At 38.1% G+C, this 21,463-nt stretch overlaps 1 protein-coding gene across 1 annotated transcript in view; it reads right to left on the bottom strand.

Annotated features, from left to right (window-relative positions):
* Positions 1 to 2,544: 2,544 nt before the first annotated feature.
* The window catches only part of LOC126101602 (uncharacterized), a 59,869-nt gene continuing 40,950 nt past the window's right edge, over positions 2,545 to 21,463 (bottom strand). Inside the window, exons 9-10 of the mRNA XM_049912279.1 lie at positions 18,395 to 18,578; positions 2,545 to 4,891 (exon numbers count right to left, since the gene is read on the bottom strand). Of these exons, the coding sequence (XP_049768236.1) occupies positions 4,741 to 4,891; positions 18,395 to 18,578 (335 nt within the window). The 3' untranslated portion in view covers positions 2,545 to 4,740. The remainder of the gene's footprint in view (positions 4,892 to 18,394; positions 18,579 to 21,463) is intronic.

Below are 21,463 nucleotides of genomic sequence, written 5' to 3' on the forward strand. Positions count from 1 at the left end.
TAAGGAAAATGACAGACTGGAGTTATGAGAATATGCAGTAAATACTGAAGGTTACCAGTGTAGAACAGATCACTCAGAACTCCAAAACTATTCAACCATATTTGAGCATCCTTAACCAATAATGACTACTGGACTTCAATGAGCTACTAAAGCATCATTACCACAAGCCTACTGGAAGAATATTGTACTATTTTTGTAAGAGAGAGTATTTTGTAAGCTTTACATCAAGCCCAATATGCTTGCTAACCACAGAGCTGAAAAAATCAAACTGATATTTTTTGGTTGTTGTGTCTTTTCTTTGTAATGACTCAGGAAAGGAAATTACAAAATTTATACGAATTATTGATCCCTTATCTCACATTCAATACATCTCATGACTGGCAATGTACTTTCTTCACTCACCAAAAAACTGTTTGAGAATCATCATTTATTATGTTACATTCAACAAAGATGAAATAAGTAGCTCCTCTTAAAGAAACTACATTCACTTGTGTGTTCCTGAAATGCAGGCTTGATCTGCCTATATTCTGCTGTTTTACACAGAACAACACACACAGGCTGATAACTAAGTCCACCTACTAGTAGGGATAGGGACAGCAGAATACTAAATTCTATAATGGCATCATCATAAAAAGTAAACTGTACTTATTTGAAAATTTCATCATTACAAAAACAAAAGAAAAAACAAGTATGAAGTTAAAAAGGTAATATAGAAATTTTCTGCAACACTGAAAATTCAATTCTGATATGAGGCAGTCACAAAACACTACAAAATGAAACTAAAAACTATAATTTTCTTGGTTAGTATATGAACAACTCCTTTTAATGGGGAGAGCAGATATGTATCACATAATATGTAAGGAGAGGAATGCGATATTTCTTTCATATAACAAAGATATAATGCTTATGTCTTCTTCCAGCCTTCTCCTTAGAAGAGGATATAAAACTGAATCCTCAAAGATCATTTTGGTTTTCTATGACAATGTATTGCCTCTCTAGTAACATCAAAATTTTCACAATGGCTGTACATCAGCATCTCCATAGAAAAAAAACCTTAATATAACTTTATCATGAACAATAAGTAACATTGGATAACACATAAGTATTAGGTATCACATCAAGATAACTTTACTTCTTAAACAGAAATAACTGAATCACATGAGAGATGAATGTGCTTAGATTCAATTGTACGAAATAACAGCCATTCTTCGTGTCATTCAAAATCTTTAAGTACCATAATTTTCAAACATAAGGATCCTCTACCAGTGAAACAATAATATGAACTTATTCATACAAGAACTTAAGCCTTGCTTTAAAAGCACAGGAACTTTGTGGGCTTGTACAGAAATCTTTTAGAAACCACCCAGTTAAGTACCACATTTTTTTACACACTCTGGTCACTTGTTGCTTGGAATGTATGTCAATTTAAAGGGAATCTATCCTCCAAAATTAAAAACAGAAACATTATTCAATGGAGCTATGTACTGCGAAACATACAGCTATGAGATTAGCTACCAACAAAGATGCTTGGCATCTATTTACAAAATAACTACTACACATTCACAAAGAGCTATATGGGATGCTGCTTTCAGCTCTAGTTTCTGAGAATTACACAAATCATGTACCTAGTGCAACAATGGATTTCAAACATATATTTTGAACTTAAATAGTCATAGATACAAACATAATGACAAAAATTTGCACTCAATGAATGAGCAACCTTATCCATGATTGGCATCCCACAGGGATGATTCAGCCAATCAATTTAGAATATGCCCATAAATGGCGATTTCAGAGGTCCACTATCACTACATCATCATCATCATCATCATCATCGTCATCACCACCATCACACTGGATGATAGGAGTTATCACATGGTATTCACAGCAACAATAAAAGCAATTTGCTGACAATTATACAGTCATTAATAGCCCTGAAAATTGGATTTTGATGTTCACATACAGACCAATATTGAAACATTAAAATCCAGTTATGAGATCTGAGAAGTAAGCACCCTATGATCACAGTACACAGAATGTGTGATAATAAGCCAATATAATTGACAAATTCAGTGACAACAAAGTTGGAGCAGAGCACGTGCAGCAGATGATCACAGTACACAGAATGTGTGATAATAAGCCAATATAATTGACAAATTCAGTGACAACAAAGTTGGAGCAGAGCACGTGCAGCAGATTGTTGCTTGGTGTACAGCTCACAAGACTGCAACTACTGTACATAAAACAACATGCTAGGTCAGAATGCTGTCACAACCATCGACCAGGTTGCTCAGTTGCGACAATGACAACCATATAAGCACAGACAGTGGGTGGCCCAAATTATTGTGTGATTCACTACACTGACATTTTTTGAAAAACATTAGAATATTATTCTTTGTTGCTATGTCTTTATCATTTTAAGAAACTTTCCTTTATTGCTGTATCTTTTTGCTGTCTGCTTTTCTGTTGTTTCTGCCTTTCATGGTTGCATTTTAGGGCCTCATTCTTAGCTTTCCACTTCCTTTCAAGGCCAATTCAGTATCTTGAGGCAACAACATATTTGTTTCAACAACTAAGGAGCTTCTTGCATGGTGCCAAGAACATTACTGTGTTCTTAACAGGTTTCTTTCCGAGAGCCAAATGTCACATTAAACGAAGCTACAAAGTACATTTGGAAATTTTCAAGAAGCTTGAAGAATATATCAGCTCTTGTGAATCACATTATCAACCAACCATGTTAATGCAGTCACACACGCAGAATTCATTGTCGCAAAAGAATTAACACATTTGCCACCTCAATGTGACTGGTAAAAGCATACCCAACATCACTGCAGCTCAGTCCAAGTGTATTCTGCATACAAGATTTTTCTAGAATAGTAATATATTTGCTAAAGAAACTCTTAAGGCACCTAGATTTAAACTTATATATATATCACTATACATAAATAATAATTATGATGTGTTGGTGAAAACTGACATACTTTTCTGCAGGTGGGGAAAACTACTGCCAGAAAATGAAGGCATGAACTGTTACATACACTAAACAAAAATATAATTCTGTCCATATTCTTGGTGAAACTGTAAAAGAAAATTACAGTCCACAAAATTAAAGAAAAAAATAAAAATAAATATGTTTACAGGCAATGTGAAATAATTACACTAATACTAAAAAAGGCACAAAACAGCCACATTGCTTTTGGGAAGACCTGACAATTTTTATATTTAAATCAAATAGGTAACCAGTGCCATAATCTCATACACAACAGAATTGAAATAGAAAGCTACTCCTGAAACATGTTGTTTCATAAGAAGTGACAATTTTTTTATATGAATGACATAGAAAAATTGTCTGTTAGAACTCTTAAGACTACAGTGTCAATATACAAATATAAAATTAAACATGAACAAGTTTAAAACATTCTGAAATGTTCAAACATTAAAAAGTATGAGCCATGACTGAGCAATTTATTTTTAAAAACATTCTGATTACTCTGCACTGAGGATTATAACAGTGTACATAGCATTTCGAAACTAGATAAGATCTGTGTCTACTTATTCTTTATGTTGCCTACACATTTACTTATTGATGTGCAACTTCAAACAACATGGCTTATCCAAGCAAACATTTAAAATTTCAGAAAAATGTTTTATTAACATTACCTGTTACATTGACAATCTATACACAGATTTGTATATAGAACTTATTGTCAAAATGCCCCTACCTATTATGATAGTAAATTTTGTAGAAATGAGACACAGATCTAAAAAATATGTCCCATCCAGCAATTTTTGGTCACTGTCATGCACAGACATAGCACCAGTAAAACCATGTATTATTTTGTTACCTATGTCTAAACAAACTTGGTACTACATTTCACAACTGCAAGCAGAACTCTTCTCCGAAACTATTCCTCCTCGGTGACACCAGTATCAAAACCACAGTCTCAAAATACATTATCAAAGAGAATTTTAAATGCCACAAGTAACAAGGCAGCTTCTTGCAAGAGCACTTTTGGTTCTGCGGTATCAAGTACAGATAACAGAAAATTTAATTCTGTTGTTGCCTATATTTAGCCCTGTAATAATCACAGTAGTAAAAAGCTATTTTACATTGATTCTCAGATTCTTAGGCTTGTAATGTATTTCAAACTGATCAGAACTTTTGTGCTGTAAGTGTGGTGTGTCCAAGCCAGTTAACATAATTTAAAAAAATATATTTATACCATATATAAAATATTTTCACACTCATCAAGGGTCCTAACCTGTAAAAATATTTACCTTCCTAAACCATTTTTCTTGATTTACATGTTCACTAGTCCAGGAAGGAAATAATTTGTCAAAATACATAAAGAAAGTGATCAGTATGTGCAGTTGATTGTAAAAATTCAGCAATGATGTTCCTGTCACACACACACACACACACACACACACACACACACACACACACACACACGACAGACAGACAGAAAATACGTAAGTGCCATCATATAGTAGGTAGAATATCCTTGTGAACATTATAGTCTGACTGGGGCAACAAAACCAATGGAATGATTTATGCAGTTACTCTACAAGCACAGCAGAGCATATTAACAGGTCTTTTACAAATTTAGCATGTGATTAGGAACAAGAGACCAGCTCACCGACCACAAGCTCCAGTACTACTTCCGTGTGCATCACAGGACTAAACAGAGAAGCTCCAGCACTTAAAACACAGTCAATTAGCACTAAAAATGACTAGGGCTAGCTAGCCTTATTGTTGTAGCACGTACGCCCCGCCAGTTCAAGCAGGTAGCGGTCTGGATGGTCCACCCACTCGGCGGCACTCAGTTTCACAACACGTTGCTTTTCTGCCTGTTTGACCTGCCACTTCTTAATTTCCAATTGAGACTCCCTGCAAGAAAACAAAGTTAATTACAGAGATCGCAGCATATGATGAAATTGTTATGTACAATTAACTAAAGAATACTGATCTGTATAAATTCTCATTCTAAATAAGAGTGTGAATTTCATAAATAATTAAGCTGTAGAGTAAATGAGAAACATTTATTTTACAGGCTAAGATAGGCTGTATCTCTCTCTCTCTCTCTCTCTCTCACACACACACACACACACACACACACACACACCCATGACATCCACAGCCTTCAGTTTCTCAATTGCCTATCTGTCCAATTTTCTTCCTGAAGCCCCTTGAGTCCATTGAATCCATCTTCAAGGTGGTCTTCCACTTTTCTTCACTCAGTTTGTGTCCATTCACAGAATATTTCTGGTCACCAGATACCATCCGTTCGTTACAGGTGGTCATCCAAGTCAAGAACAGCATTCTTTTCTTCTGTAACTTCCAGTGTTCTCCCATTTGTGGTGTGTTTCAGTCTGAAGATGCAACATGATCTTCACCACAAAATCTACTGCAAGGAACATCAATATTTTTTTTTCTTTTTTGTTATGTACCATATTTCAGCACGACACACGGTGAAGCTCTATGTGACTGACTTGTACAGCAAGACCATTTTCTCTTATTTTGTCACTCCATAGCAAGGAGTTAAGTACGCCAATTACTCGTTTTCCTTGCCCAATTTTACTAGTGACATCTTGTGTGCTGTTTCAGTTGGTTGCAAAAATGATGCCCAAGTATTTAAATGTATAGACATTTTTAATTTTACAGGATCCTACATTAAAGTGCTCTCATTCATCTTCACCCAGTACAACGTATCAGATTTTTTTTGTGTTCACTGTCAGGCTCCATTTTGAGTATCCTTCATCCAGTTCCCTTTACATGTAACTGGATTCATCTGTCTCCTCCTATCACGACCTGGCGAAGAGTACAGTACACAACATTTCTTGTCCTACAGTGACTCCCATGCCATGACACTTCATTTAAAAAAAAAAAAAAGTCTACTCTAAGTATACTTAAAGAAGGCAGTTCTCATGAGCACCCTTGTCTTAACAGTAATTTATGGAGAATTCTTGGGAAATTTTGTCACCTACTCCAACAATTCTGTTCAACCCTAATTTTTAAGTTAAGCCTTATTTTCTTAATTTCTCATTACTGATACCAAAATTCTACATTGCTACACATAACTTACTTGTTATCACATGCCTCCTGCAGATCAATGAATGTTTAATCAATCATCATCCCCCATTCTAAACTCTTATGAATGAGGTGTTTAAAAGATTAAATACGCCATTTGTACATGAACGTCCCACTCTAAATGTATTTTGCTCCTACGACTCCATTATATGTGCTTCTGTTTTATGCTTTATTTCTTTACTATACTATCAGGCTGTTGTACAAGGGTGTGCTGCAAAGAAATGCCACCAGGTTTTTTATGTGAAAACTTTAAAAAACATTAACATCCTACATCTTTACTTTCAGTCAACATGTTTATTGCTCAACATAGTCATCTTAGCGATGGACACATTTCTCCCAATGAGAGACCAGTTTGTTGATACCACCGCTGTAGAATTTTTGGCTTTGCTGATGGCGCCACAACCTCATTTCTACTTGCGCAGCTTCAATGCTATCAAAGTGAAGTCCTTGAAGGGATTCTTTAAGTTCTGGAAACAGATGAAAAGTGTATGGGGGCCAAGTCGGGGCCGTACAAGGGCAATGGATGACAGTGAATCCAAGGCATCTGATTCTTGCAGATGATGCGGTGCCCGTGTGTGGTCTAGCATTGTCATAATGAAGGAGAGGGTGCTCCACATGTGGACAAACTCTTTGAATTCGAAATTTGATTACAGTACACTGTTTCTCACGCACTGACATATAAGTTACATGCTACAGTTTGGAGACCTCTATCGACAGGCATGAAAAATATGAAAAATAATGATGTACCACATTAATAACATTTGTTTTATTTAAAAACATTAAAATTTAAAAAAAATTTCACATAAAACATTTAGAGGCATTAGTTTTCAACAAACCCTTGTACAAATAGAACTAATTCCTCTATCATTTGCACAATCACACTGGCTTCCTGTTTTAAATATGGATGAAATAACAGGGTGTATACATGGACAAGGAAAAAAAATTCCCGGATTTCTCCCGCATTTCCCGGTTAAAAATATACTTTCTCCCGGATGAAAATACACTTTTTTCCGTGTTAAGTGACAGTATACTTTTCCTCGGAACTGTAAAACTTATCAATTTATAGAGATTGCAAAGCACTTTTGTAAGCCAGTCGTAGTTCAAGTCACGTGATCTCGCCAGCCGATACAGCGGATATTCAAAGCAAAGGACACGTCATGTCGTCAGCCAATAGCATTATCACTGTTAAGTAGCGCATACACACAAATAGGAAAAGTTAATGGTTTAAATTAATATACATAGTGTTACTACAAGAAAAGCAAAGCTTTCACATACAATATTGATATCAACAATTAATAAGCTGCAAGAGAAGCTTAACTTTCACGTATAACGTTGATCTTCTTTGTACGTGTTACACTTTAAAATACATCACACAAATGTGCCAGTAAAATTTTTAATAACGACATAAATGTATGATTTTCTGGGCTCGAAATTTTTCTAAATGGTCATCCTCAAAGAGTTGATTTTTAAATGAGAGTCAAACGCTCTGTGATTAAAGAAATTCATCGCACATAGTTCATCTTGGGTAAAAGGAAGTTTACTTTGAAAGTAACGCTTTTCTCAATCATTTGCAATATTTTCCTGCGACCTGTTAGAAAGAGGTTCGTTTCAGGAGTTGCCAGAGAGCGCCAATTACAGGCGTCACACCGATTGCACAGCTACGATGACGCAAGAAGCCTGTATGTTCGTATGTGTAAAACATTAAAAACTTACGTTACGTCACAAAAGAAAAAAAAGACATCAGAGAATATTCCAAGAGCATCGGAATTTCGTGAACCATAATAACGTGCATAATTCAGTTTAAAGTGCACATTCATACGTCCAGATTCGGTTGTAAATTTTCTTGGCATACCATTACTGTATAATTTCATTTTTGGTTCTTTATTTTTATGCCATACTTGCAAGAAGACGAAAACATGCTCTTTTGAAATGCAGAAAACAGTTGAAACTAGCCAATAGTGTGGAATTAAGCTTTTCGTTACAAATAAATTGACTGCCTCAGCGGGAAAGATTAATAAAAACCAATTTTCTTTAGCAAACAAACAAAAATAACTTAATTGTTCTGCAAGGCGATTACTGCTTGACTGAAATTGCTGCCCGGGGCAGGTACCCCAGTTCGGTCCTAGTGAATATGGCAGCTTGCGCGACAGTAAAATTTTTCCGAATAGCATCTTGCTGCTATTCATATATAGCTAACAGACACACTTTAGTAGCCAGAAGCGGGAGAAGGTACTACACACACGTGACGCAACTGCGCACGCGCATGGGCCCGCACGCAACTGCTCACACAAACCTAATGTAAACAGTTGCGACGTCACGCTCATCGGAGGCAATTTGTTGTTATGACGCATTGCATAGTCTTCCTAAAGCCTCTGACACATTTTGCTGCTGGCAGATGCTTGTTATGAGCACTGAGTTTTCTTGTTGTACATGACACATTTCCTTTGCAACTTAAGTTTTATTTTAGTTTTTTTTTTCTCTCGTTCATGGTTTATTGCTGCAGTATTATTCTGCAGTAGCGGGATACAGTAATATCCTTTGTTTGAATATTATTTCTTACCAGTCAAAATGACAAAAATTTAACTGAAAACTAAAACAGAAAATTCCCAGAATTCTAAAAAAATACCCAGTTTTCTCCCGGATGAAAAAATTCCCGGGTTTTTCCCGGATCTCCCAGGTCGTATACACCCTGAATAATTGATTTTTATCATTCATTTGCCAGTTCCTCACCATTTAAACATCTATTGAATATTTCTGCCAGCATATCTAAAATTGCCGTGAGGGCTACTAAGAAGGCGTCACAGAGTTAAATTTTCCAAGTATGTAGCTTTCACAGTCTTGATACCTTTATCAAGGGAATATCTTCAAAATCTTCAGATTGAGCTTGGAAATATCTAACATATTGTTAGACAAACATAAATGTCGGAACTTTGTAATTGTAATACTGATGAGAAAAAATCTATTAAGTCATGGAGGGAATACATAGAATAACATAAAGAAAGGCAACCATTTATTGAACAGAGTGCAGAAATGAACAAGACAATGGTAATTACAGATTCTGGAAAACTTCATTCCGTCTCTGACCTGTAGTGTAAGTCAGCTTGTAGCACACAGTATAAATACAAATCACACTTACTAGTTAAATTAAGTTGAAGAGCAGCTATGTTCTTTTCCATCCAGTGTACACTGCCACACTTAAAAACCAAGTAACAGAAGACTGTAGCTGTCAAAACCTGTCAGATGCATCAATCAAAGAACGTGAAAGTGAGAACTTTCAATCTGCGGCAGTGACATTTGCAGACAGAAAACAGCACAAATTGTTTTAAAGTTGCTCCACAAAATTCGGGCAAACTGCGGATGTCTGCAACTTCCTAACACTATATTTCGGCGCATAATCTTCTGGCCATCTTCAGCTGAACACTGATAAAAATGCATTGAGCTCGTGTATTTTAATACCCCATCGGGGTGTGTCCCGTGGGCATTGTGCGTGCGATGCTTGAGCGCGGGTGCTCCTGTAGGCAAGATGGTGTGCTGCGTCGTACACCATCAACAATGAAAGTTCACCTCATTTATATCAAATCAATTTTCTTCATCCAGTAAAATCACAGAATGACACCGGCTACACACAGCACAAATTCTTTGTGTGCCAGGATTCCATGTGGGAGCTGCCACCTTGATTAGTAAGGGCCTGGGACAGTCTTATTTCCACTGGTCTCTTGACTATGGAGCTCCAAGAGTTTGGCGAAGGGGCAAAATTTTTGTTTCACTGCATTTCATAAAATTACCAGTGGAAATACAGTATTTGGCGATAGCAGAGTTATTGATTTGGAGAAAGCGATATGCTGCTGCTGATGTACAATGCAGTGCTGCACAGTGCGCGTCTTTTGCCCTACGTAAAATTTGCCTCATTTGCACGGAATCCTGTAAACACTTGCCTTTGCAACAAGTCGTCTTTAACTGATCCCAATAGTGCAGAGATTTTGGAAGGAGTATTGGAGATTACTTTAATTTCATGTCTTCTTAATATGCTGCATATTTTTGCTGAAACATTTCCAATACATGGTAGATAAGCAGTTGTTTTGAAGGTCTCATCCTCTTGCTTGTTCTGACATTTGTACATTTGTAGTTCTCTCTACCGAGGTAAATATCTGTTGTTCAGGAACACAGTCTGCAGATGTTCCAGTTTTGTCTGAACAATGGATATTTGTCTCGGCAAGTACAGTGAGCACCACAGACATACAAATGACAGTACTAGAATAGAATCAGGTCTTCTAAATAGTGCTTATCTACCACATATTGGAAATTTTTTGGTGAAAATGGGAAGAATGTTAAGAAGACAAAGTTAAAGCAATCTGTCCTGCTCTTTCCAAAATCTTGGCACTTCTGGGATCTGTTAAATACGACTTGCACACAGCAAGTTGCGCACGGAAGGCGTTTCACAATTCCACATAAATGTGGCAAATCTTATACAGAGCACATGACAAGCACTGTACAGGATCACATTGCAGAACATCAGTGGCGTATTTGCTTCTCCAAGAGCATAAGACCACCATTGCTGAACACTGTATTCTACTGTCCATTTCATTTCATAAAATAAAATGAATCAAAAATTGTGGTTCACTTTTGTAGCTACATCGTCAATGAATTAGAGGAAATAGGACTGAGTTTCTTACAAATCAAGACGGCAGCTTCAGCTAAATTCTGAATGGAATTCTGTCACACAAAAACTTCATGCTCTGCGTACCTGGTGGTGGTCAAACACACATACTTGCAGCAGACGCACATGCGCTCAAGTGGTCTATGCGCAATGTCAACTGGATGCCCAATGCAAACACTGGCAGGGTGTTAACATCTCAGGAGGCACTCTGAGTCAAGGAGAAAAACAAGGAACCATTCAGTTTTGCACAGCATGTGTAAATGTTGTGAACTGCCCACAACTAGGGGAAAAAAGACTACAGCTAAATAGCTCATATCCATAAATTTTTCAATTTTTTTTTTTATTTTACTTTTACATGTAGATCCAACTTCAATGACTCAGTCTGCTGTATAAAACTTTCTCAATATTTCCTTTTTTACGTTATCTCACGTATATGGTAGCTTCAGTTCTGAAGCAGCAGTTTTATTTCTTATTTATTGCAATGTTTGTATCATCTGCAAACAAAACTAACATCTTGTGCTGTTACTGATGGAAGGTCATTAACATACACGAGAAAATAAGGACTTGAAGATCAAACCTTGTGGAACACCATGTATAACAAGTTCCCAATCAAGTGAGGATTGATAGCTTGATAAGGAACTCATTCCTATTGACACTCTTAATTTTCTGTTAGTAGTTGATGACGACGACGACGACGATGATGATGATGATGATGATGTTTGGTTTGTGGGGCTCTTACTCCGCGGTTATCAGTGCCCGTAAAAATTCCCACCCATTTCACAGTCCAGTCTCGCCACTTTCATGAATGATGATGAAATGATGAGGACAACACAAACACCCAGTCATCTTGAGGCAAGTGAAAATCCCTGACCCCGCCAGGAATCAAACCCAGGACCACGTGCTCGGGAAGCGAGAATGCGACCGTGAGCTGCGGATTTCTTTTAGTGGTACTACACTGACCACTTCACTTCACAGAATTCTCAGGGACATCAAAATGTTGTGACTCACATGAAATGGTAGTTGTTACATGGTCAAAAACCCCTGGCAGCTTATACACTATACATGTATTTTCAATAAATTGTCTAGCATAAAAAAGTGAACCAGCCAGAAGACGTGGTCAGATGTCAATATAACTTTGTAACATACAAATCATCACCGGGCTTTTAAATGATTAAAGTTGCAGTTCTACATGACTGATAGAACAATCATCAGAGTGCATTAGCGTTGTTCATGTTCAGTGTTGTTACCAGGCACTGTAGGGTATATAAGGGCTGCGAACAGCATCAGCATCAGATATCGAGTGATCGTTACAAAGTACACGAAGATACCACATACTCGTGTGAGACATCAGTATCAGCACCTGAAAGGTGTTTGAAAGGGGTCCCAATTTGGCCAGCTAGCCAAATTATAAAATACCCATATTTGCAAGGCACTCAGATTTAACAGTAGTCCAATGTCAGACTGAATAGGAATGTGGACGCAGGCATATTCGTTCTCAAGGTTCAATCACTCACTCCTGACCACCACTAGGTAGGAATGCTGTAGTGTGTACCACGCACATCATAACCCCTTCACATCTGCACTTGCCATCCAAAAACAAGTAGTTGACTCCCTGCAACATTCTGTGCATTCCTGCACCATCAGTCAAAGACCAGCAGCAGCCAGACTAGAGGCTATCAGCCCATACATAAACTTCCATTAACACCACAGCACAAACAACTGCATTTGGAGTGGTATCACGACTGGGAAGCACGGACTGCTGAGGAACGGCATTGCACTGTGTTCAGTGACGAAGCACATTCTGCTCCACCCCAGATGACAATCATCGGTAAGTACGGTGGTGGCGCAGGGAGGGGTCCACCTGCTCCAATGTGGTGTAGTGTTTTTCCTATGTCACAGTGAGGGGAACCGTCTGGTACGACTTCAGGTCACGGCTGTCGGAGGTTGCGAGTACTCAGACGGCACGACAGTCCACCAGGGACATCCTGCGTTCTCGTGTTACCTCTCGTGCAACTGTAAAGTGCTGTTTTTCGACAAGACAATGTTTGTCCACATGCAGCACGTGTGCAAACTGCGTGATGTTGGGATACCCCCTCGGCCAGCACGATCACTGGAACTGTCTCTGATAGAATGTCTGTGGGACCAGCTCAGACGTCAACACTGTACCACTACAACAATTTGCAGCACTGTCCCCAGAACTGATCTTGGAAGGACTGAACCACAGACTTGTGAAAGTTCTGTGACAAGCTGGGCTGTGACTTCTCGGATTTGTGTGATAGGGTTGACAACTGTAGTGTCGCCCTAAATGGGTCAGGTGTGCACTACACACCGGAGGTTGCTGCTCGGGTAGCTGACTGTGTGGGGTGCACACAAGGTGTTTTTTTTTAATTATTTTTTATTTTTAGATTAGACGACTCTCCATCCAATCTAGATAATGGTAGCTGTAGGAAACCCGGAAGTATCAGTGTAAGATCAAAAGAAAGGCCTACCACTGGTGAGAATATTAAAATCCTAATGATAATTGTTGAAGCATTCACAACAAGGTGCCAGAGTTTGGAGCATTAATGAAAAGCAGTGAAACTCGCCTATCACTAGGTACAAAAAGCTGGTTGAAGCCTGAAACTGATAGCACTGAAATTTTTAGGAAAAATTCAAGTGTATATTGAAAGGATAAGCAAATGGGAAATGGAAGTGGAGTATTTGTTGCAGTAGACAAGAAACACAAATCCACCGAGGTAGAAATTGAAGCTGCATGTGAAGGTTGTTTGGGCAATACTCAGCAGCAGGGGTGGGTGTAAAATAATAACTGGATCCTTCTTTCGCCCACCAGACTCATCTCCTGATGTGACCAAAAACTTTAGACATAACCTCAGTTCACATGTACACAAGTCCCACAATCATATTGTAATTGTCAATGCCGGCTCCAATCGTCCAAAATTTTAATGGGAAAATTATAGTTTTGTTAGTGGCAGGTGTGATAAGACATCCCGTGAAACTTTACCGAAAGCTTCTCTGAAAACTACCTAGAGCAGATAGAAAGGACACCACTCACGATAGACATAATATTGGATCAAACTGCAACAAATAGACCTTACCTCTTTGAGAATGTCCATATAGAAACTGGTATCAGTGACCATGATGTGGTTGTGGCAACAATGATTACTCAAGTACAAAGGACAGCTAACACAAGAAGAAAGATACGTATGTTAAGTAAACTAGATAAGAAATGAGTAGTGTCACATCTGTCAGGAACTTGAAACTTTCAGCACATGGCAGGAGCATGCAGAAGAATTCTGGCTCAAGTTTAGAAGAATAGCTGACCATGCAATGGGTAGATACATACTCAGCTAAACAGTTCATAAAGGGAGGAAACCTTCACCGTACATAGGCACTGTAAAGAAACTTCTAAAGAACCAGAGGTTACTGCACAATAGGTGTAAAACATAGCATAGGGCTATAGACAGATGCTGAATGAAATGTGTTTGGCTGTCAAGAGAGCAATGCACGATGTCTTCAATGACTACTGTAGCAGAATATTGTCAAGTGATCTTTCATGGAACCCAAAGAAATTCCGGTCATACGTAAAGGCTGTTAGTAGCACCAGATTTAAGTGTCCTGTCCCCAGCAAATCAGACAGGAAATGAAATCGAGGGTAGTGAAGCGAAAGCTGAAATGCTTAACTCTGTTTTCAAATGTTGCTTTACAAAGGAAAACTCAGGAGAACTGCCCCTATTTAATCCTCGTACCACTGAAAAGATAAATGAAATATATTTTAGTGCCAGTGGTGTTGAGAAACAACTGAAATCGTTAAAACTGAAAAATCTCCAGGGCCCAATGGAATGTCAGATTCTATATTGAATTTGCGACTGAGTTGCCCCTCTTGTAACTATAATCTATTGTAGATCCCTTGACCAAAAAACCGTGCACAGTTCCTTGAAAAAATGCACATGTCACAACCACCTACAAGAAGGGTAGTGGAAGTGATCCACAAAACTACCGTCCAGTATTGTTGACATTGATTTGTTGTAGAATCTTAAAACACATTCTGAGCTCAAACATAATGAGATATCTTGAACAGAATAACCTCCTCAATGCCAACCAGTGTAGATTTGGAAAACATCGATCAAGTGAAACCCAACTCACACTTTTCTCACATGACATACTGAAAGCATTGGATCAAGGCTATCAGGTAGATGCTGTATGTCTTGATTTCAATAAAGCATTTGACTCAGCACCACACCTACACTTATTGTCAAAAGTATGATTATCTGGAGGATCAAGTGAAATTTGTGACTAGATTGAGGACTTTTTGGTAGGGAGGATGCAGCATGTTATGTTGGATGGAGAGTCATCGTTAGATGTAGAAGTAACTTTGGATATACCCCAGAGAAGTGTGTTGGGTCCCTTGCTATTGATGCTGTATATTAATGACCTTGCAGATAATATTGATAATAAAATCAGGCTTTTTGCAGATGATCCAGTCATCTATAATGAAGTACTATCTGAAAGAGCTGCATAAATATTGAGTCCAATGTTGATAAGATTTCAAAGTGGTGCAAAGATAGGCAACTTGCTTTAATTGTTCAAAAATGTAAAATTGTGCACTTCGCAAAATGAAAAAAACGTAGTGTCCTGTGACTATAATATCAATGAGTTACTGTTGGAATCGGCCAACTCATACAAATACCTAGGTGTACCACTTTGTGGGGATATGAAATGGGATGTTCAAATACGTTCAGTAGTGGGTAAAGCAGGTGGTAGATTTCGGTTTATTGGCAGCATACTGGGGAACTGCAATCAATATACAAAGAAGATTGCTTACAAATCACTTGTGCGACTGGTTCTAGAATACTGCTCAATTGTGTGGGACTGTACCAAATAGAACTAACAGGGGATATTGACAGTATACAGCTAAGGGCAGTGTGAATGGTCACAGGCTTGTTTAATCCACGGGAAAGAGTCATAGGGATATTGAAGAAACCGAGATGGAAGGTTCTTGGAGACAGTCCATGCCTATCCTGAGAAAGTCTATTAACAGAATTTTAAGAACTGACTTTAAATGATGGCTCTAGGGACAAACTCCAACCCTGTAAATATCACTCAAATAGGGATCTTGAGAAGATTAGAGTAATTACTGCACACAGAGAGACATTCAAACAATATTTTTTCCTGCACTCTATATGTGAATGGAACAGAAGAAATCTTAATTGGCACAGTGGGGCGTACCCCCTGCTGTGCACATCATGATAGTTTGCAGAGTGCAGATGTATATGTAGATGCCACCAGTATCCAGGATGTCAAGGACCAGTTACCAACTAGTTACAGGACAGCTTACCTCAAGAAAGGATACAATGGCTTTATGAGACCCTGCCCAACTGAACAGTGCCAGCATCTAGACCAGAGGTAGCAAAACATGATACTAATAAGCGAGCTCACACTGCCACATTCTCTATGAACATCTTATAATCACTGATCTGACTTCACATACCCTCAACCTGTGAAGTATCATTTCATTTCCTCCTCTCCTTGTGGGTATTTCACACTCCTTGCCATGCAGCATATATTTTCTAATGAATTGCAAACATTAACCTGTGTTTATCAATAGCATTCTCAATAATGGAACACCTGCGAAATCGAAATGTTGAGTTTGAAAATATTTACTGCAATCAAAGACTTAGGAAGCTACTTATTTATTATCATTTTCTATAGTTCCTGAGAATGTTGGCTAAAGTGGAACTGGAGGGAAGTTGGATGGCAGACATCTTATTCAAAAATTAAGTCTGATAGCCATGAAAGAAAACTGTCTGTACTTCAATGTCATTGTGGGAATGTTTTCCTGTCAGGAACTCCTTAAAGGGCCCGAAGTCACTTGGGTTGATGTCAGGACTGCCAAGTGGATGGTTAAGACTTTCCATCCTAACTGAAGTAACCAATTCCGTGTGGTGTGGGATGCTCGAGGTAGTGCACTGCATTGCAAAATCATGAAGCCTCCACTCAGCATTCCACGTTCCTCATTCTGGATCTACATCTACATACATCGCCTTTTGCGGTTTTAGCAATGCCTGGCAATACCAGTCAGCATTTACAGACACCCCTCACAATAAAAACCTGATAAGGGCACTTATGTTGATTGCAAAAGGTAGTACATATGACTTCTGACAGATATTGTCCAGCTGAATTTGGTCTCCACAGGTGAACTACTTTGTTCCCAATGCAACCTCGTTTCTAGCAGGACAGGCAACATCCACATTTTATTCCTGATGACAATATGGACGAGAAACTCTTCATACTGCTAGAAGAATGACAGCTGCAGCCAGATGCTTAGTTTTGAGTTCATCTTTTGTTGGCCTTGGCAGCAATCTTTCACTCTTTTGATGAAAAACAAACAATGAGGTGACAATTTGTGCAACAGTTAATTCTGGGGCAGTTCACCCAAAAAAAGTGAACCTCACATTCTGCGAGACTGCTTGCTGAACATTTTCTGTTATGTCTGGTGTCACCAGCAGTGGTCAGTCACCATGGTCTTTGTCAGACACAATGGTGCCACCTTCAGTGAATTGCCTGGCACTACACGCACTCTGGTTGACAGTGGGTCTCAGAGGATTAGGCTCCCATGAATACGTAACTCAAACAGCTTCCTGTAGCTTGCAGCTGGTGTAAGATAATGTTAGTGCATCCACTTTCTTGCAGTGCTGTATAATAACAACTGTGATCCCAACACAAACCACTTCACATTATCACCTTAAACATTCTTTCTAGTATCACATGCACACATCCAGTATTTTACTCTCTCTGAATGCAGGCACTTACATTCTGCACATGTCCCATATTTCTTCATCCCTTTTCTTATTCAGCAGGTTAACTTCAGCATACCTCAGATATTCGAAGACATATTTAAGTAATACATGACTGGTTACAAAGATAATTCAGGAGGTTGTTAAACTCACAAGAACACACTTCAAACACCTCTGTTGATATTTCACAATAACTACGAAATTTTATTTTAAATATTTTACGGTAAACATAACTTCTCGTGTAGGGAGGCTCATATCTGTGTTACTGAAATTACTTGGAAAGGTTAGACTCCAATTTCAGGGCTGCAGCCACTGAGTCTGACAACCCCATCTTCTCCATTACAGATGTAAACTGCTTGTTAAAGAGCTTTGTCACATTACGAACATCTGTTACCAGGGTATCATTTACTCTCAAAACTATTTGCTATTTCACATATGGTTATAATAATCCCCGTTCCCCTTTTCTGCGTACACCAAGAAGTCTTTATTTTGTTGTTCTCATTTCACTGGCCTCTACTCGTAAATTTTGTTTGAAAGTCTCTATGACTTTCTTCAATACTCTGCAACATGCCTTGAAACAAGTTCCAAGTCCTGATAAGCATCAACACTTAACATTCAGAAATGTGTGCCAGAATCTCAGATGCCACTATTAGTTTCGTAATATGATTTTGTTTCTTAGACCTGTCAATAAAACATTTTCAGTGGTTGGTACTGTACATTAGGCTACATAGCTGGAAACTTGGCACTAATTTTATGCTTATAATTTTCATAATTTGACCCCCCTTCCCCTCCTCTCAAAATAAATAAATAAAATTAAAAAAATCATATACTGAACTAGCAGTAATAGCTTACCTAGATTGCTGAGGTCCACAGCCCCACACCTCAACATCAAGGAGGCTGTATGGGATGTCACAAAATTTGACAACAGAGAAATCTATATCAACCTCAAGGCTGGGTTTCCGGGGATCCTGCCCTGCTCGCAGTGCTACTGGATAGCCCCGTATTGAGGTGTTCAGGTACAGAAGTTTGGGACCCTCTGCAACAACATCAAAATTAAGTATGTTATAAGGTTTATCACTCATTCTTCAAGAAAAATAAAATTAATCAGTCAAGTTCATAAAACATTTAGTACCATTGGTTCTTTTAAAATAACTTGAGGCTAAAAGTATAATCAAGAATAAGAGAGTCTAGAAAAATTATATCATCATTTAAGATTGATACCTAGTTTATATCGAATGAAACTGAATGACAAATGAAAAGTTCAGTCGCATATTTTCTACGGGATCAATCATGCAGAACACATGCAATATAGTACTTTCAAGTTGTTACGTTTTTCTACAAAGAAGCAATAGAAGAATCAGTTAACATGAAACTGAAAGATACAAAATGTTATCTGTATTTGTATTATTTGGAAACTAAAGCAGCAGAAATTCAAGAGATCATACATAATGACGATGTGCACTGCCTGTATCTGCTCAGAATTTGGGGGTGTTAATTGTAAGCTCCTTCAGAGTTGAATGAAAAGGAAAACAACTTGAGAGGACACAGAATCATACCATTCTTCTGTGTAAGCTAGAAGAGTACGGGTTGAGAGGACCAGCATTGAAACTACTTCCCTCCTATTTGAAAGACAGGGAACAGTGTGTAAAGCTAACTTACCAAAATAATGAACAGCTCCTAACAACCAAATCAAACTTCAGGACACCTCAATGTGGTGTGCCTCAAGGAAGCATACTAGGGCCTTTTCTGTTCCTTGTATATGTAAATAATTTATTTGAACCCCAAAATTGCATGGTTGTAAGCTATGCTGATGACATATCCTTCATCAGCTGTGGCAGTGATATGCAGTCTGCAGCTAACAGTACCGAGATCAGTTTGAATACTCTGTCCGCATACCTTACAGCAAACAAGTTTCTTGTAAATAAAGTCAAAACGGTAATAATGAAGTTCATCCACAGTTATAATGCTGCCATAACTGATACTGTATTTACATCCCCATTGGGTCTTGCATATGCAAATTCACATAAATTTTTGGGCATCGTTGTTGATGAACACTTATCATGGAAAGACCATGTAGATAATATTTGCAAGAAAATCAGTAGAAATGTGTATCTACTGAAACAGGTCTCGGCCTTCTTGGACCATGATACTTTAAGGCAAATATATTTTGGGTTAATTCATCTGCACCTTGAGTATGGTATTGAGATATGGGGTGGAGCATCAGCAGTTCATATAGATAGACTTTTTAGATTACAAAAAAATGCAGTAAGAATGGTAGCCAAGGTAAAGAAGAGAGAGCCTTGTAGAGACATCTTTAGAAAATATAAAATTCTTACGGTGTATTCCATGTATATACTGCAGACAGTCATGTTCGTGAAACAAAATCCTGAATTTAATATGAGAAACAGTAATGCACACAACTATGATACACGGGGAAGGGAAAATTTTCATAGAATTGTGTGACCAATAAAAATGCAACGGACCACAGCCCACACAGAATGGGAGCTATTTTCTACAATGCACTACCCTGTGAACTCAAAGTAAATCTAAATATGCTAAAGAGTAGACTGAAGCAATTATTAATAGAGAAGTGTTGTTACTCGATAGAGGACTTTAAGTTGTAGTGCCATCTTGGAAAACAGTGTATATAGACAATGTCTCCGGTCTGTCAGTGGTATGAAAGAATGAAATTATACACTGTATTATGTGTACTGTACTATTATAAATATAAGCTAAATTGTGTTACACTATAGAGGAATCTACTTTTAGTGCCCTTTTGAAAAATAATGTGTACAGGCATGTGTCTGATCCATATGTTATGAAATAATGTAAATATTTTACTGTATATGTATAGTGTAATCTAAATTTTCCAGACAATGTTCATAAACTTTTTGTTATATGGACACAAAAAAAAGTTTTGTTTTGCATGCAGTGACAAGTGATCCGGCAATGCCGAACTCTGACACTGTCACCTGTCAAAGTTATTTCATTAAACTTATAGATAAGATAGCCAAATTCAAATACTTAGGTTTGAGCACCTGTTAAAATGGGAGGATAAAAGATGAAAGGTTTGAGCACCTGTTAAAATGGGAGGATAAAAGATGAAATTAGTAAACAATCAGAGCTGCCACCTGCCTGTTTATTAAAATCAATGAACATGTTTAACAAAAGAGACAGCTCTAACACGATAAGATAAATACCTATAGAGTTAACTATTCTGTAATGCTGACCTTTGGATGCTGATACTCAACAATAAGAACATGAAAAGCCGAATCCAAGATCTCTGGCAACTAGGAAAATACAGACAGACAGATAAAATTCAGAAAACAGACAAATACGAGTGAATAAGACTGCTCTAGAGTAACAACAACGTTTTGAATGTCTCCAGTACATCAATATAGCTACATACAGCTACAATGAGTCAATTACTACATTTGCACAAAATAGTCCACACCTGATCTTTTGACGCCAGATTATTGTAAAAAATAAACCTCCAGTATGGGCCACACTGCTAAATTTATCTCAAATCATGAACTACTACTACTACTACTACTACTACTACTACTACTACTACATTTTTGGTGCAGGCACCAAATTGATGGCAACCCTACATAACAACTGAGCAGCTACATGAATGTGTGGTTTCTGTCCTTTCTGACATGTATGAAAGAAAGGACAGACACCACAGGGAATCTGCAGCTGTGATACATTACATGTAAATTGTAGGGGAAGGGGGGGGGGGGGAGGGAAGGGAAGGGAAGGGATTACTGATCATTGCATTAACCACTGCAGCATCTGGGACACAGTGCTTCTTGCAACTGCGAAGACTACCTCGGGGGGCCTCTCAGCTGACCCACACTGCCACCAAGCATCACTTATCCACAGCCCCTGCCAATTTCCTCCATGCTCGCTACTCTGAGA

The sequence above is a fragment of the Schistocerca cancellata genome, chromosome 9 (assembly GCF_023864275.1).
Source record: "Schistocerca cancellata isolate TAMUIC-IGC-003103 chromosome 9, iqSchCanc2.1, whole genome shotgun sequence".
In the NCBI taxonomy this organism is placed as follows: Eukaryota; Metazoa; Arthropoda; class Insecta; order Orthoptera; family Acrididae; genus Schistocerca; species Schistocerca cancellata.